The sequence below is a fragment of the Manis pentadactyla genome, chromosome 16 (assembly GCF_030020395.1).
Source record: "Manis pentadactyla isolate mManPen7 chromosome 16, mManPen7.hap1, whole genome shotgun sequence".
In the NCBI taxonomy this organism is placed as follows: Eukaryota; Metazoa; Chordata; class Mammalia; order Pholidota; family Manidae; genus Manis; species Manis pentadactyla.
This window is the reverse complement of record NC_080034.1, coordinates 6,097,978-6,113,809: the sequence shown is the minus strand read 5'-3', so window position 1 is coordinate 6,113,809 and position 15,832 is coordinate 6,097,978. Positions and strand designations below refer to the sequence as shown.

Below are 15,832 nucleotides of genomic sequence, written 5' to 3'. Positions count from 1 at the left end.
GTTCACACAGGCCTTCTTTAATGTTGTTTGATTTCAGATCTTTTAAAAAGTCAGGATTAAGCAAGTTGCTACTCGCCCACCTGACCACATTCCCACACAGGGTGCCTCCACGGGGCCCGTGTACATCTGTGTGATTTACACTGTCGTCAGGCCCTGGTCTGCAGTGTCTGTGCTTCGGGCTGGGAAGATCACAGAGGTGGAGGATGGGGAGTCTATTCTCACTGGTTATCAAAAAAAACTGTCAAACCAAACCATCTGTTCAAAAATGAAGCTGATAAGCCATCACTTACGGGAGCAGAAGACACACTTAAAGAGACCGTAAACTGAGAGTATTATACGTAATGTCCAACCATTGTCCTTCTCAATTCTCCTCACCCAAGGGATGTGCCAGGTCCAATCATAAGTAAACATTACCAATGACTTTTAAATATTTAACACAAACCTGTTCTGTTCCATGCTTTTATTTACTCTTACCATGACAGCTTTTCCTTGTAAGTAAACTAGTCTGAGAAAACCAGATACCCTTCTTGTAACTAAATAAATAATAGTGCTGGGATTAGTAAACCCATTCACAAGTGGATCTTAATTTGTGAATCCTAAACAAAGGAGCAAACACTCTTGGTAACTCAAAGCATCAGGATTCATTGTCACTGTTTCAGATTTTGGAATTCATAGACATAACCATTCAGCAGAAGGAAGGAAAAGGAGAGAATAAGCTAAAACAGAAGATGCTGAGAAAACTGGGTGGTATAAAAGAGTTAATAATAAAGCTTTTCAATTTGGAGTCTGCTTCAAATGCGGCAATCCCTGGGCTAGAAAAACTACCCACCAAGATAAAAATCAAGGCTTGACACGCTGGGTTTTTATTTTGTTTCTTTACACTGAATTTTGACATATGCAGCCCTTAGAAAGTTAAGCAGGTAGCTCTAGTCATTAAGTAATTTATACACAATCAAACATTTAGATTTTCTACAATAATATTAAGACTGCATAGGATTCATTTTAAACCATTAAATTTAATAATCTGCCTTCCTGAATAAGTGGATTTCAACCTCAAAGAGAAAAAGGAGATTATTTCCAATTGAAGGCAGTTAGCAGAGAGGTTTTCCAAATGTAGAGGCTTTATTGATCAAGTTCAAATGTAAGCTTCCTAATGGTTTTAACGGTTTTCAAATGTAACCACCTTAATGACTGTTTGGGTTTCCGCAGCATAGAGGGAATGTGGTGCCCTCCCTACACGCACCCCAAGGTGGTCACGTTATAATTCCAGGAAGTGGGTCTCACTTTCTGCAAACCATTCAGGTCACAAACCATTCAGAAGTCAGAATCGGAACATGGGCGCCTGCGAGGGTCGTCGTGGGACCGCAGCCCGACCCCGACGGGAGGGGCAGAGAGGACGGGGCGAGGCGTGCCGCGCACCTTACCTCTCACGCTCCTGCTCCAGCAGGTTGGTGAAGTCATCGCTCTTGCTCATGTAGTCCGTGTGCTTGTGCTTCTCGGTCTCCAGCTCGCACACGGTGCGCCGGTGGCACCTCTCCGCTAGCAGCAGCTGCTCCAGCATGCGCCGGTAGGTCTCCTTCTGCTTCTCCTCGAGTCTGTCCAGCTGGGGACACACACGTGGGAGAGAGGTTAGCCCTGCATTTCATTTGCATGAAACGCAAAATCACTTACTGATGTCGCTCCGGCAACCTACTACCTGAGGGCCGAGCACGGGGTCGGGCCCTCGTGCTGTCCCCGTTCCTCCGCCCCTTCACCCCGCTGGCTTCAGACGCAAGCCGGGTAAGCGCAGTGACCGGCCCTGGCCCTCCCTCTGTGCACGTGCGTAGGGCTCCTCATCTTTCAAGAGAACAAACTCTTTCTCTGTTTTAATGGGGTGGCACAGGCCGTACTCTCGGAAAGGAAGGGGGACAATATCCCTTCTCACCGCAGGAATGCCAGAGCCCAGCACACCCACCCACGTACCAAACTGCTCCCCTGGGAAGTGATGACACCATCGCACTCTTCTTTAAGGCCTACAGTTCTATGCATTTCTAGGGAAAGTATAGAACCACAGTCCAATTTTTTTCAAGGGATGCTAAATATAGGGAGGATTTCTGGACTCAGGGAGAGCACATACCTCAGACTTCAAGAGATCTTAATAAATATTCTGACAGGGCTTCCCTGCCCATTTCTCTGGCCAGGCTCTGGGATCTTTAGGGGTCATACACTGACCACCTAGTTAGTCCCTAGAGCCTAGCACAGTGCCTGAACAAAGTACCCAGTACGTGCTGGTCAGGTGGACTGATCTTATCACACTGATAGCTCCCTCCCTCCCCTCCTCCTCAGACTCAGCGCAGGACCCCAGCCTCAGCTCCACTGATACTTCAGGCCAAACGGTTCTCTGTCCTGGGGGCTGTCGGGGCTCTGGGGGATTCTGGCAGCATCGCTGCGCCTGCCCCATGCAAGCGGAACCATCCCCAGCTGTGACAACACTACTCTCCGTCGCTGCTAGGCATCCCCTGGAGGGAAAAATCACCTCCCCCCACCCCCGAGTTGGGAAGCTCTGCTCCGGTTGTTGGAATAGACACATTTAAAATCCATTCTCAATCCCCAACCGGCTCCACGAGGCGTCCGCACCACGCTCTTCCCTGGGCCCCCCGTGTCTGCCCTTCCGTGGTAGCAGGACCCCGTGGTCCCTCTCCAGCCGCACGCCATCGTCAAGTGACAGGCCATTTCGGGACCCCAGGACAGGGTGTCTGTCACCTCCGCTCCCTTTGCCTGGAGCCGGCAACCCGGTGGACCGCTGGGAAGCCCACGTGAGTGGGTGGCTGGGAACGCTTGAGACCATCAGAGACAGGCAAACGGCACCTCTGGAAGTCCTGATGAATTTCTGTGGTCTTAGAGGAACAATCTATACAAGAGATTTCCTCACTGGAATATCTCCCTACTACCAAATATTCATGGCTTCTTTCTACAAATGAGCTTTTCACCGTATTTTCCAGAATTTATCAAGTGTTGCTGAGACGCAGCATCATCATTTCCATCGTAAGTGTACGAAGAGCAGCCCCTTCCCTTTCTGATCCTTCCTCCTTTCTCATGAAGTAGAACCTCCCACCTTTTGAAATTATCTGGAAGGTCAGCCTCTGCCTCTTACACCCTCCCCCACTCCTCCCTAAGGAAGGAGGTGTGACTTATCGGAAGGTCGTATCTGCACAGGGAACTGGCCGTGAGCTGCTCAGCCCTTTCATTTCTCATTTTTCACCCTGCTTGCCATAGATGGGGCGCTGGGCTCTGGAGGTCCACACTCTCTATGACGTGGTTTCTCCGACGTCTGGGGGGAAAGCATTAGAAAGCCCGGTGGTGGCCGTTCACCTACTCATGCCAGTCCTAAAGCTCAGTGTTGAAGTCATCTGTCAGACTCCCGCGGTTACCCCGCAGTCCATTCAAGGACCTCTGGCGGGGAAGATGGGGAATTGTTAGTTGGATGGTTGACTGAGACACCCAGGGAGAGGGACACTGTCAGCGCATCTGGAGGAAAAACAGCCCATGTGGGTGTTAAGCGTTCTGGGGGAGCCTAGGCAGGAGGTGGGCGTTAGCCTCAACGTGCTCCGTCCCCGTGGGCTCAGTCGCTGTCGGCAGCTGCCGTCCTGGGCTAGGTCCCTGGAGCCGGGTCTCCGGGCGATGCTCACCTCACCCAGCCTAGCACGGTGGGACCCCAGGACTGATTCCATGACCAGGAAGACAGTCGTTCTGTCTCCCAATGCACAGGAAGCACGTGCAGACACTGGTCTGTGCACTGCGTTTTTCACCCACAACTACAGACCCAAACTTTGAACTGCAGAGGCAGAAAATTCCTCTTTAGCACTAAGGCATTAGTGGGCAAGCACCCAGCTTTCAATGTGATTCTGGCTGTAAGAACAAACAAGGGGCGAGCATCTAGCTTTCAGATTTAATTTCTGGCTGTAAGAACTACCACAGGAGCAGCAGGCCAGCTGCGCCAGATGCCGTTTCTTGTCACTTCACTTGAAACTGTGGCACGCTCCTAGGAGACCCCTGAAGTGGGCTGCTGACTGCTTCGATCTGTTTGGCTTGTTTGGAGACCCTGAAGGCCGCCTCTCAGAACCACGGGCTCTGTGATTCACTCGTCGTGCACAGTGTCCGTGGCTTTTGGTTTTCAGAATCCAAACTGTAGCTCAACCAAGAAGAATGGGAACTCTTACTAACGAACAGGGAAAGTGAAATGGGCACCTATTACTTTGGAAAATAGCCCCCACTTGGATGGAGGAGCAAGGAAAATGGAAAGAGATCATCATAACACTGAAGGCCAAAATCTGCTAAGGAAAGAGTGCACCTGGATGTCCTGTTCTAAAGAGGTTTTCAACATGCAGGTGGAAAAGCAGAGCACCTAAAATAAGGGCTCGGCACAGAAGATGCCACCACTTCCTACTGCAAATCCCTCATACTGCAAACCCCAAACTTTGCAAAGCACCACTCACTGAGGGCATAAAGAGTACATGTGAACAGATTCCTCCTCCCAGCCTAGGGTCTGTCGTTTCTCAGTCATGACCCTTTTGATGGTAACAGGCTCTGATGTGACAACCGCCCCAGGCGGACCAGGCTCCTGTCAGAGCCGAAGGTTTCCTCTGTCCACCCTCCATCCCTAAGACATCCCCAGGGTGTCTGCTTGGTCTTGGTAGGAGTCACATGGGCCTGAGCCCCGGGGTCAAGGAATATCATTTTGCTTGAGATAAACTGGCCACAGAGCTGGGGATTCTCTTGTGTTTTCAAAATATGTGAGTGTGAGGTTGGCACTGTAAGATAAATTCTAGCCGAAATAAGCAGGCGAAGAGAGGCAACAAAGGGCCCGGTAGTTTATTTGAATGCAAATGCCTGGGTGAGATTTCCCCAGTCTACAGAAATGGAGGATGGGGAATTCGCACGTAAGTAGACAGGCAGCGAGTTTTTAAAGAAGGTAGGGGGAGGCAGAGCTTAGATTTACAGCGGTGTGAGGATTGGCTAGCCTGAGGCACATTTTTCAGGTTGGGAGGGAGCCACAGCCGGGGACTTTGGCACGTCATCAGTGTCCGATGTGCTTGCTCCTCCCATCAGTGCCCCCAGCCTTACAGGCACTGCGATAACTGCATGTGCACTAATGATCCTTTGGACTCAGAAGGGAAAAAAATTGAATAGAGAAACATGAGGATATATTCATTCAGCTTTAAAAAATGCTCAAGATTAAGATGCCTCTGGCTAAGAGTAAGCAGGATAAACATTTGGGAAGGAAAGAAACTGAAATCTTAATTTATTGGAACTTTGCTTAAGAATTTTGAACTTTGATATCCCAGACTTTAATTTACAAGGAAGCTCAGGAAGGTCAGATATTTGTTGCTTCATTTCTCCCCAGACACTTGGCAAGGGAGAGGGGTCACCCATACAGGCTCACTGCTTGACCTCTGGGGAGTCCTGCTGCACCCCAGCTGGGCCTGGTTTGGTCTTGGGAGTGGAATGAGGAGCGGTTTGTCCGGCTTGGGGTGCTGCCTGGCCTCTAGGAACAAGAGCTACACTAGCTGCTCTGGGTCCCAGGAAGCTAAGGGAATGGTGATAAACTGAGGTTCTTGCCTCAAAAAGTGGGAAGTCGGTTTCCTGCTCATGGGTAACAAGAACTTGATTGTTAAGCCCAAAATACTAAGAGACCAAAAGTCTGTAGATGGTGAAAGAGAAATCTTTCCTCCTAGCATTCTGCGTCTGTCCCAGAGCAGGACTTCAGTGTCTGGCCAGCCCTGGGAGGGCAGCTTCTGTCCCTCTACAAACTCACTCTCCCCTCCCTGACTGACTTCAGATTGTTGGGCTGCAGGAGAGAGGAACCACTCAGCCCAGCTCAGCCAATCCAAAAAGACAACTCGCGGGCGGGCATTTTCTCCTTCGCTCCTCTGTCCGTGAACAGGAACACTGGGTTAGACCTACTTTCCAAAGGTAGGCCAGAGACTCCTTTGTGTGCTGCCCATGACCTCTGTGCACGGGAGGCAGGCATGGGTGCTCTGCAGGTCTCCCTCTCCCTTGAGAGGTCACCCCAAGCTCTAACTTGGGAGAAAGGAATTAGGAAACCCAAATGATACCATTTATCCTAACGGAGTTCTCCAATCCAGGCTATCATAAGTACATTTAACTAATATTTGACGTGTATACGTCCTTTACTCAAACCCCTCCAAATTTGAAACTAATTAAGGTCACCGTCACACCAGCCCACAGGGGCTAGTACCCGTTGAGCACCTAGTATGTAGGAGGTGCTCTGCTCAGAGCCCTGCAGGCATCGCTCCATGCAGACCTCACAGCTCTGGGATGCGCACCGCTGTTACTCCCGTCTGGCCCACCAGGGAACTGGGCCCTAACGAGTAGAGGTGGCCCACCCAAAGCCCACGCAGCGAGTCGCCGCGGGGCTCAGACGTGACGCGGCTCCAGCCTGTGGACTACTTGCTATCATAGAATCATAGAATCATCTCCTAGCATGTCAGGGAAATATGGGAACAGAGCTCCAGGCTCTCCTTGCCACAGAGCGAGAACCTCACGGACCGTCCATCTGCTGTGGGGACCATCTCAAGCTGGTCTTGTCTGAGCTCTGCCACACTGAGCTGCCGCAAAGGCTTGACATAAGTGAGACGTTAAACTACAATCAACTGCTCCAGACATTTAAGTTCTGCAATCTTTTTTTCATTTATGGTACTAATTTCTCATCTGTGAATTTTTTTATAGGAATTCTAAAGAGTTAATGTGGCTAGATCCATCCACTGGTTCCCTAATTTTACTACAGTGTGACAGCATTTTTAACATGTAGTATTATGGGTAACTAAGAATAGTTAATTGTTTCTAATACAGTCTTATATAACAATGATTAAATAAAGCTCTACTAGATTTTCTTTCATCTTAAAGAATAGCTTTCACTATTCCATTAGGAATACTTAAGTACAATGCTTCAACCACTGTATTTTAGCTACTCACATGAGACCATTTTCATCATGACAGAGTCTATAAAGATAACAAAAAACAGTGACTTTATAACCATAAACATCAATAATAAGATCAGTTTAATTCTAGATTACCAATCTGATAATAATCCTGACAACTTAATGCAAAATGGATAAGCCCTTCACATTTTTACACACATCATCTCTTGGAAAAAGACAAGAAAAAGGCTGCAAGAGCATGTAACTATCATGACCACATGAGAAAGACATTATCAGGCTTTTAGTGAGGAAATGTTCCTAAATTCTTACCACTGAGATGTACCCATTATAACCCATGAATTCCTTAATTACACTTTGATTCTGTATGAGTGTATCATAAAAACCTTGCCTGTGGGATAAAATGTTAAAGCATTTAAAATGGAAGAATGTGAAGATGCCACTGGGGCCCCCCTTCTAGGGAGGCTTGTGGGCGCCCCACTTTTACCTCTGAAATCGGTTTCTCGTAGACATCTCCCCCGAGGGACTTCTCCCGGGCGAGGAGGGCGTCGCGGTGCAGCGCCCGCAGCACTTTCCCAGGCTCCGCGGACCCGTAATGCGCCTCCAGAACCTCGGGCTTGGTTTTCTCTGTCCTCAGCAAGTGGAGCACGTCCTCCCTGGCCTGTGGGGGAAAGCGCAGCAGGTCAGATGGCTGGCGACACAAATCAGAGGCCAGGCCCACGAAACCGCTGTGGAGCTCACTGGATACACCCCCGTCTCTCCAGGACTCTTGGCAGACTCACCGGCATGTTGTTCTTATTTTTCACCAAAAGCAGATTGGCAAGCAGATATTCTGCTTCAGGTTGCTAGGAAGCAGGCAAGCACGAAAAGGGTTTGTGCTAATATTAACTACATAGAAATTGCTTTATCTAAGTGGCAGTGATTCTGAGAGCAGGTAGGACTGCTCCTGGGATACCTGCCCTGCTCCTGGGCACATGAGGTCAATGACAATTTAAATTTTTCTAGTTTTCTGTTTGATATCTCAATGTAGTATTCAATTATGGTTTGAAATAAAACTGCTTTCCCCATTCTAGTTTTGACTCCATAATTAACAAAATGAACATAATTAATTAACAAAAACAGCTTCTATCAGTGACATCCTGTTTCCCAGCAAGTGATTCATTTTGTGCAGAACCTTGTTTGGGAACCACGTTGCACGGGTAGGGCTTTTCAGCATAATGTAGGCACACTGCAGGGGCAATGTGACTCGTGTAATATCCACACTGCAAACCAGATGTTCAGGCAGGTGCGGTCGGGGTTGTTCTTTGGTTTCTTAGCAAAACTTCAGTGTCTTGGTAAAGCTCTTGAGAAAGCCACATGTTCCAGGCTTTATATCCCACTGGTTATGATACTTATCACATAATGCAAACATATCTGGGTCTATTTTCTACTGGTTAGTAGTGATGGACTTTCTAGTTAAGCTGGAGCCGATGATATTTACTAAATGTACCCCATCCTTTCATATACTCGTTTTTCCAGGAATGGTGATGGGTATGAGGTATCCTGACTTCATTCTAACTTGAACCAAGGAACAAACTGGCCAGCAACAGAGTTTCAGCCTGTGACAATGGAGTAGAGTTTTCTCCTGGGTTATCTGAACCCTGGGCTTGAAATGATAAACCCGGCTCTCATCACGGTATTCTAAACAACAGGACCAACCAGCTAGACCTGAGACAGGACCCTTACATAGTTTGTCTTTCTTGAGGTTCCTCACTTTTATTGCTTTCTCATAGTCTCCAGATTAATCTAATTCCAGATGGCTAAAGATGACTTTATGACAGAAACGTCAGTGGACTGGAATTTGCTAATTTTTCCCATGTTGTCTCTGACACATATACACATGCTCATTTCAGGACAAAAAATGGAGAATATTAATTTTGAAAAAATCTAGTGTTTTGGAATCAGCAAGAAAGTTTAAGTCAGAAAGTAATTTAGTGAAAAGGCACTGTGAAAGGACGTAAGCACAGACACAGTGTGAGGCAAGCCTGCCGGGGTCTCTGCGCAGATGAGAAACACGGGCCCACTTCACCCAGCAGATGCAGCGTGCGTTGGCGGGCCGCCCGCCCGGCAGGCCGAGGGGCTGTGTTTCGGCCTCTGCTCCCCCCCTCTGCCAGGAGCCCTCGTGCAGGCCGGCCCCGCAGCTGTGTTTAGGGGCCCTGTACTGAAGGAGCCCAAGTCTGTCAACTGTTACTGGTCTTCACGCAAATCATGTAAATAAAGAGCTTTTAACACTGTAAACCAGTAGCTATTTCCATTTAAAAGTTTAATCTATTTGGTTTAAAAATATGTAAACATCGTTGGTGTCTATCTTCTTGACCAGATCTTCCTATTGCTCTTAGCAGAAAACAGCTTCTTTTGTTCCAACCGATGTGAAACACCTTTTTCTTCCCTCCCCCAAAATGTGCTTATGCTTGAAATGTGTTAATCGTGATATGCTACGTAGACCACAGATTTCATTCACAGCTTCATTACCCGAGGCCCTAATCACCAAAGAAAAAGAGGCTCTGGTGATGTATATATTTTATGATATATAATACTATGCATTATATATTTAGAACCACACTATTCATCATGAACTTGCTAAAAGCTTTTCAACTGCTATCATAATAATCATGAAGGAATACAAATATTGCCTATAAATTACTGCTATTTAAAATGATTCAATATGGTAAATCAGTCATTAATATTGTGGTATCTGTTTAATCAGTGGATTAATGAAGACTTTGTAATCACAATAAATTTTCACTACTTTGAACACATGAGTCAATCTACATAAATAAGATTCTACATTTTGGGGATAAAACCACTTTACAGCTGCATTTCGAGAAACTTGTTAATTTTTGTGTAAAAGAATGGAAGTCAGGGGGTAAGAGGTTCCTGTCCTTGAACATTTCTATTTCCACACAGAAGTTTTATCAAAAACAAGTAGTTAAAGTCTTAGGGTGCTGGAGAGCTGCTAAATAGACCACTGTATTTAAATATATGTAAGAGGACCCAGAAGGAAGAACACTTTGAAGGAGACTCTAGAAAAGGGAGAGAAGGAATCAGGAGGGGAAGAGACTTCATAAAAATTGTTCAATTTATTTAGTCCTGACGACGGAGGAGAATGAAAGGTTGTTAGGGATGGAAACAGACACAGAGGAGTCCCGTCCTTCTCTCCCACCATACGGGGTGCCTCTGTGTGCTGGGGAGGCTGTGCAGGCCCTCTGGAGCCCCTGGTGGACCAAGGGGAGGTGGTCTCAGGGGGCTGCACACAGAGCTGACTCACAGCCTGTGGGGCCGGCAAAGCGCTGCCCTGCAAAGCCCGGGGCCAGCAGGTGAGCGTGCAGTTCACCGCCTGAAGTCAGGAGAGGGCGTCTGGGCTTTGTTGGGAGACCAGGGATGGGACTCGGGACAGGTGGAATCCACACAGCTGGCGTAGCTCAGAAGAGACGTGGATCCATCCAGTCGATCATTTAACGAATATCTGTGTACATTGAGTTCATGTGATGTACTGCGTTCTTTACGGGAGAAATATAATCTCATTCTCGGGAATTAAAGTCTGGAGAAATGCAGACAAACACTTGCAAGGCATTTGCAATGTGAGGTGATAAGCCTTAGGATGGAGGAGGTACTGGGGGCTAAGAACAGCATCTAGAAGAACCTTTCCCTTGAATGTGAGCTAACAGAGGAGACTTCCTGGAGGCAACGCCCTGCTCACCATGATACCTGATCCAGAGAAATACATCCCGGGTTGGGCAGCTCATGAAAAGCCTCCCAAGGCAGGCCATGAGTCTTGTGTTTTATTACAGCGGGAAGCCTCGAAATTTTGAAACAGCAGGACAGTGACACAGCCGGACTCGCAAGGTGGAAAGGTCATGCATCTGCCATATCAATGTACAGATTCTGACCCGTGGGTCTGCAGGGGATCCCAAAGCAGCTGCACTTAGAAACGCTGCTTTAGGACGGAAGGTGGACGGGCACCCGAAGCGCTTGGACGATGGGCTGGGTGCGAGGCTTCCAGGGGTCGTCTGCATCCCAGCGACTTGCTTGCCCCCCAGGCGCCCCCCCATTGTCGCTGCGGTATCAGGTGTGCCGACCCCTCTCCCCACAGATTCATGGTCGCATCAGGCCAGCAGCCGTGGCCAGGAGCAGCCTGGAAACTGCTGGAAGTTTGCCCGGCAAACGAGGGTGACCAACTGCCCAGTTTACCTGAAACCAAGAGGAGTGGGGTCCCACAAGGCGGGGCTTCTGAAAATCAGGGCCATCCCAGGCCACCACGGTCCCCAGCCCACGGTCACTCACCAGGCTGAACGGGAGCCTCTCCAAGTGGGAAGTTTGGACAGCCTGCCCCCTCCTAGTGACTGTGCTTCTTGAACAAAGCATTCCCTCCCGAGAGCTGCGGACCTTCAGTGGGGGATGCCTTTGAGGAAAGAATAAACCTATGTGCATGCGCGTGGAAGCACCGAACCCTCGCAGTTCCTTGTATCACCTGACCACCCGCATATGTCCTGTTCAGGCAGTGAGCCGAGGGGCTGAGCTGGGACGGTCCTGGACGCCTGAGCGTGCCCACCGCAGGAGGGTCTCCAGTTCTGGGGACTCCCTTCAGCGCTCCGCAGCTAGTAAGTGACGTAACTTATTAGTTTACTTGTCTATTTCTTTCTTAGGCTGTGAGCTGCTATACGGGCGGGACTGTGTTTGCAGCGTCTACTAAAAGATGCCTGTCTACATGACAGGTGCGGTAAATACTTGTTAAAATAAAGAAAAGGAAAATTAAGTGATATGAAGTCAGAGAGACATAAACTGGTACTGGAAAATCTCAGAAACACCTTAACTACTTAGGTTTGTTTAAAAGATCTAAATATTTATATTGTCAAATTCTATTCTTTCATCTGACATTCTCGTCTACCATTTAGGAGTCGCTTTGCTCGTTTTAAGTTTATGCCAAAAGCAACTATGTAAACTGAATAAGGAAAAACAGTACATTCCACCAGAATGTTGCAATAGGAAATGGACTGTCCTGGATTCTCCCACAAATTGATTGGTACTGTTTATCCTAGTTAGGTAAATATGAATGTTATAAATTAACTAGAAGAAAAAAGCTATGTAATTTATGGTGCTATTAGCTATTATGGTAGAAATTAAACCCATTTTCCCCCTGAATTTTAGAAAGCAAAGTTAACATGATCAGTAACACAACAACATACAAAGAGAAGATTCAGAAATGATTAGTGTAAAGGCCATTTGGGCTAAAAAAAAATGTGTCTTTTGGTTTCTCTGGAGAAATTTCCTCCCACAACTATATGGTCAATAGTAGCCTGAAAATCTCTATACAGCTATTCATTAAAGGTCACTCCTTTCTATCACTTGAGACTGAGTAAAAATCACAAGAAGTCTTGTATTAAGATACCACAAGCAGATGCTATTTTCCATGTTAAAACCTGCTTTCATTATCACCATGACAGCTTGGGTTTTTAAAGGTAAAATCCCTCAAAAATCCCAATGATGTTTTTTGCAGAAATAGAAAAATACATCCTAAGATACATATAGAATTTCAAGGGACCCCAGAGAGCCAAACAGTTTTGAAAAAGAACAAAGTTGGAGGTCTCACACTTCTTGTGATTTCAAAACTACAAAGCTATAGTCATCAAAACAGTGCAGTACTGGCATAAATACAGACTTAAGTACAGTGGAATGGAGGGATGACAAATAAACCCTCGCATGCATGGTCAGATGATTTTCAATAAGGATGCCACAGCCAGTCAATGTGGAAAGGACTGTCTTTTCAACAAATGACGCTGGGAAACTGTATATCCACCTGCAAAAGAATGAAGTTGGACCCTTATCTTACTCCATACATGAAAATTAACTCAAAATGAATCAGAGACCCAAGTGGAAGAGCTAAAATTCTTAGAAAACAAGAGAAAAACCTCATGACTTGGATTTGGCAATGACACCAAAAGCATAGGCAAGAAGAGAAAAAATAAATCAAATGAACTACATTAAAATTTAGAACTTCAGTGTATCAAAGAGCACAATCAACAGAGTGAAAAGCAACCCACAGAATGGAAGAAAATATTTGTAAATCATATGTCTGATAGGGGACTGATACCCAGAATATACAAAGAATTCCTGTAACTCAACAACACGAACAACAAAAAAGCCAATAAAAAAAATGGGCAAGAGATTTAAATGGGTGTTTCTCTAAAAAGGATATACAAATGGCCAAAAAGCACATGAAAAGATGATCGACGTCGCTACTCGTTAGGGGAAAAGCAGAACCAAACCGCAGCAAGATAAGCCATTAGGGTGGCTGTCATTAAAGAAAAAAAAAACACAAAAACCCAGAAATGACAAGTACAACAAGGATGTAGAGAAGCTGGAACACTTGTACACTGCTGGTGAAAATGTAAAATGGTTTAGCCACTATGGAAACCGAAAGCAGAGGCCCTGAGGTGCCTGGCGGCGTTACTCACAACAGCCAAAAGGTGGAAACATCCCCAGGATGCAAGACAGATGAATGGATGAACAAAATGTGCCATATACACACATGAAGTATTATTCAGCCTTTAAAAGGAAGGAAATTCTGATGTGTGCTATAACACGGATAAAACATGAAGATACTGCGCTAAGTAAACAAGCCAGTAACAAAGTGTCAAACAGTGAAATTCATAGAGACAGAAAGTAGAATAGTGGTCTCAGGGGGGAAGGATGCCGGAGAGTCACTGTTAAGTCGGTACGGAGTGTCAGGCCTGAAAGATGGAAAAGGTTCTGGAGATGGAGGGTGGTGATGGCGCATGACAAGGTGGATGCATTTAATCTAACACACACTTAAAGATAGTTAAAGTGGTAAATTTTACGTATATTTTACAATAAAAAAAAATGAAGTTGTACCTTGTTCACACCCTAAAAAATTCACACAAGGAAATAAAAACCATCCTCAATGCTTTTTCTAGAGATCACCACTTTTGAAAGGTAAAATTGCACGCAATAAATGATGAGTTAGTTATAGCTTCCTTGTGATCAGTTAGCTAATGGCACTGTCATCTGTGGACTTAAACACATTTTCATGACTTCTGTGGTTTTCCTCTATTTTCTTTTTTACACACATTGGGATATTAATAGTACAACAGCTGCTGTGTCCCAGATCAGAAATGAGATAAGGTCACAGGTTCCCCTGTGCGGTGCTGGGATCCTGCAGTGTATAACTTCTTAAATTCCAAAAGACGGCAAGACTTTTTTCTGTGCCACTAAAGACCTTGGGCAGAGCCCTTCATCTGCCCACCCCTGTCTGCAGTCAGGGCCGGCAGACAGGGTCCGGCTTCCTGGGAACCGGCTGGGAGGCCGATTCCTCGTAACAGGAGAGTCCTTGCTAGGGAACAACGTGCCATCCTCATGGCGGTGGTTTATCCCGCTCTGTAAGTTCAATCCCCTCAACTTAAACCAGACAGATGAGACATCCGTCCCGGACCCGGGCTGGACACCTCGGTGCGGGCGGCACTGGTACGGCTCTGCCTAGGAGGACGCGCTCTGTCCGCCTCCCTAGTTTTCCCTACGGCTGCCTCCTTTCAGGTGCTCTGTGGTGGTTATTGTTGAAGCCTGAGCGAAATCCCTCCATGGAACCCTGCCTGGGGACTGACCGACAGGGCGGCCTTGCTGCAGGCCTGTTTGCAAGAGGAACCGAGGTTCTTCCCGGGAAAGGGCGCATCCCAGGGACGAGGGGCACCCCTTTGCTTGAGGGACCGTGGAACGGGGTCGGAGGAGAAGGGTGGGTCTGAGGGTGGCTCGGCGTCTGTCACTCAGGCCCGCCTTCGGCCAGCATCCCCACCACTCCTGAGTCCCAGGGTAAGGGGCGGCCGTAAAAGACCCAAATGAAAACCAGAGGAACTGGCAAGTTAGAACTGGAGGCGTCACGTTTCAGCAGTAAGTCGGGGAGAGGGGGCGCTGCGCGCTCTGCGCCCTCATCATGTTGTCAGCGTAGATGTCCGTCTCCCAGTAGACATCCCCGGACGTGAATGGAAAGGACAGCCTTCGGGCACACACGGCGGTGTTCTCCAGGGGCAGCCGTCATCACCGCAGGGGCAAAAGGCAGATGCCACGTGGCAGCCCAGAGAAGCGTGTGGAGCACGGAGGGGTCGTCCCCTGAGGCCCTCGGACGCGCTGCAGGAGGAACACAGGAGGGCCTGGTATCCCCCAGAGCAGGTGGGCACCGCGGCAGGGCTGGGAAAAGAGAGCTTAGTTTCTCTGATTTTATTTTCATCCCATGGGGAGGGCTGGGAAATACCGGTAATACTTTTTCAAAAGAGGAAAGATTTCAAACAAGACTACACTGCCTACATGGAGTTTATGTGTGAAGCTTATGGGAAGCACGTAACACTAAATTCCTTGGGATTTGCTGTGTTTCTTAGATACATTCATTTCAGCCTCAGACCTAAGTGAATTCTCTACTTACCACATACATTTGACCAACTTAGAACACCTGGAGTTTAATTTTTTGAACAAAAATATGAGAAAATCTCAGCCATTATTAACCTACAAGGAATGTCACACTGATACTCACTTTTATAAGTAACTGAGAGTCAGCCCTTTAAACACTAGTTTTTTTTATTTTAAGGGCTTGGGAATAGGAGGGTCCTCTAATGAATTAAAAGTCCCTCTCCTCTTAAAAAGAACATAATGTACATCGGTTAAAGTCTCTGAGAACTCAGGAGGCCCCTCTAATAGCAGTTGCTCTGGAGAGCTTAAGGCGTGTGTCTGCTGCTAGGCAGCTCCCTAAGCCACTTGTTTTTGCTTCTCTCCTTAAACAAGTTCCTGATGTCAACTCAGAGCTAGTTTTTTGTCCCTACTCAGGAGAAGCAACGTGGTAGAAGGAACAC

At 47.1% G+C, this 15,832-nt stretch overlaps 1 protein-coding gene across 5 annotated transcripts in view; it reads right to left on the bottom strand.

Annotated features, from left to right (window-relative positions):
• FILIP1 (filamin A interacting protein 1) overlaps nt 1-15,832 on the bottom strand; it is a 156,018-nt gene that overhangs the window by 40,271 nt on the left and 99,915 nt on the right. For all 5 annotated transcript variants that reach the window (XM_057494328.1, XM_036916181.2, XM_057494330.1 and 2 more), the window contains exons 3-4: nt 7,426-7,599; nt 1,425-1,603 (exon numbers count right to left, since the gene is read on the bottom strand). In XM_057494328.1, coding sequence (XP_057350311.1) covers nt 1,425-1,603; nt 7,426-7,599 — 353 coding nt within the window. The remainder of the gene's footprint in view (nt 1-1,424; nt 1,604-7,425; nt 7,600-15,832) is intronic.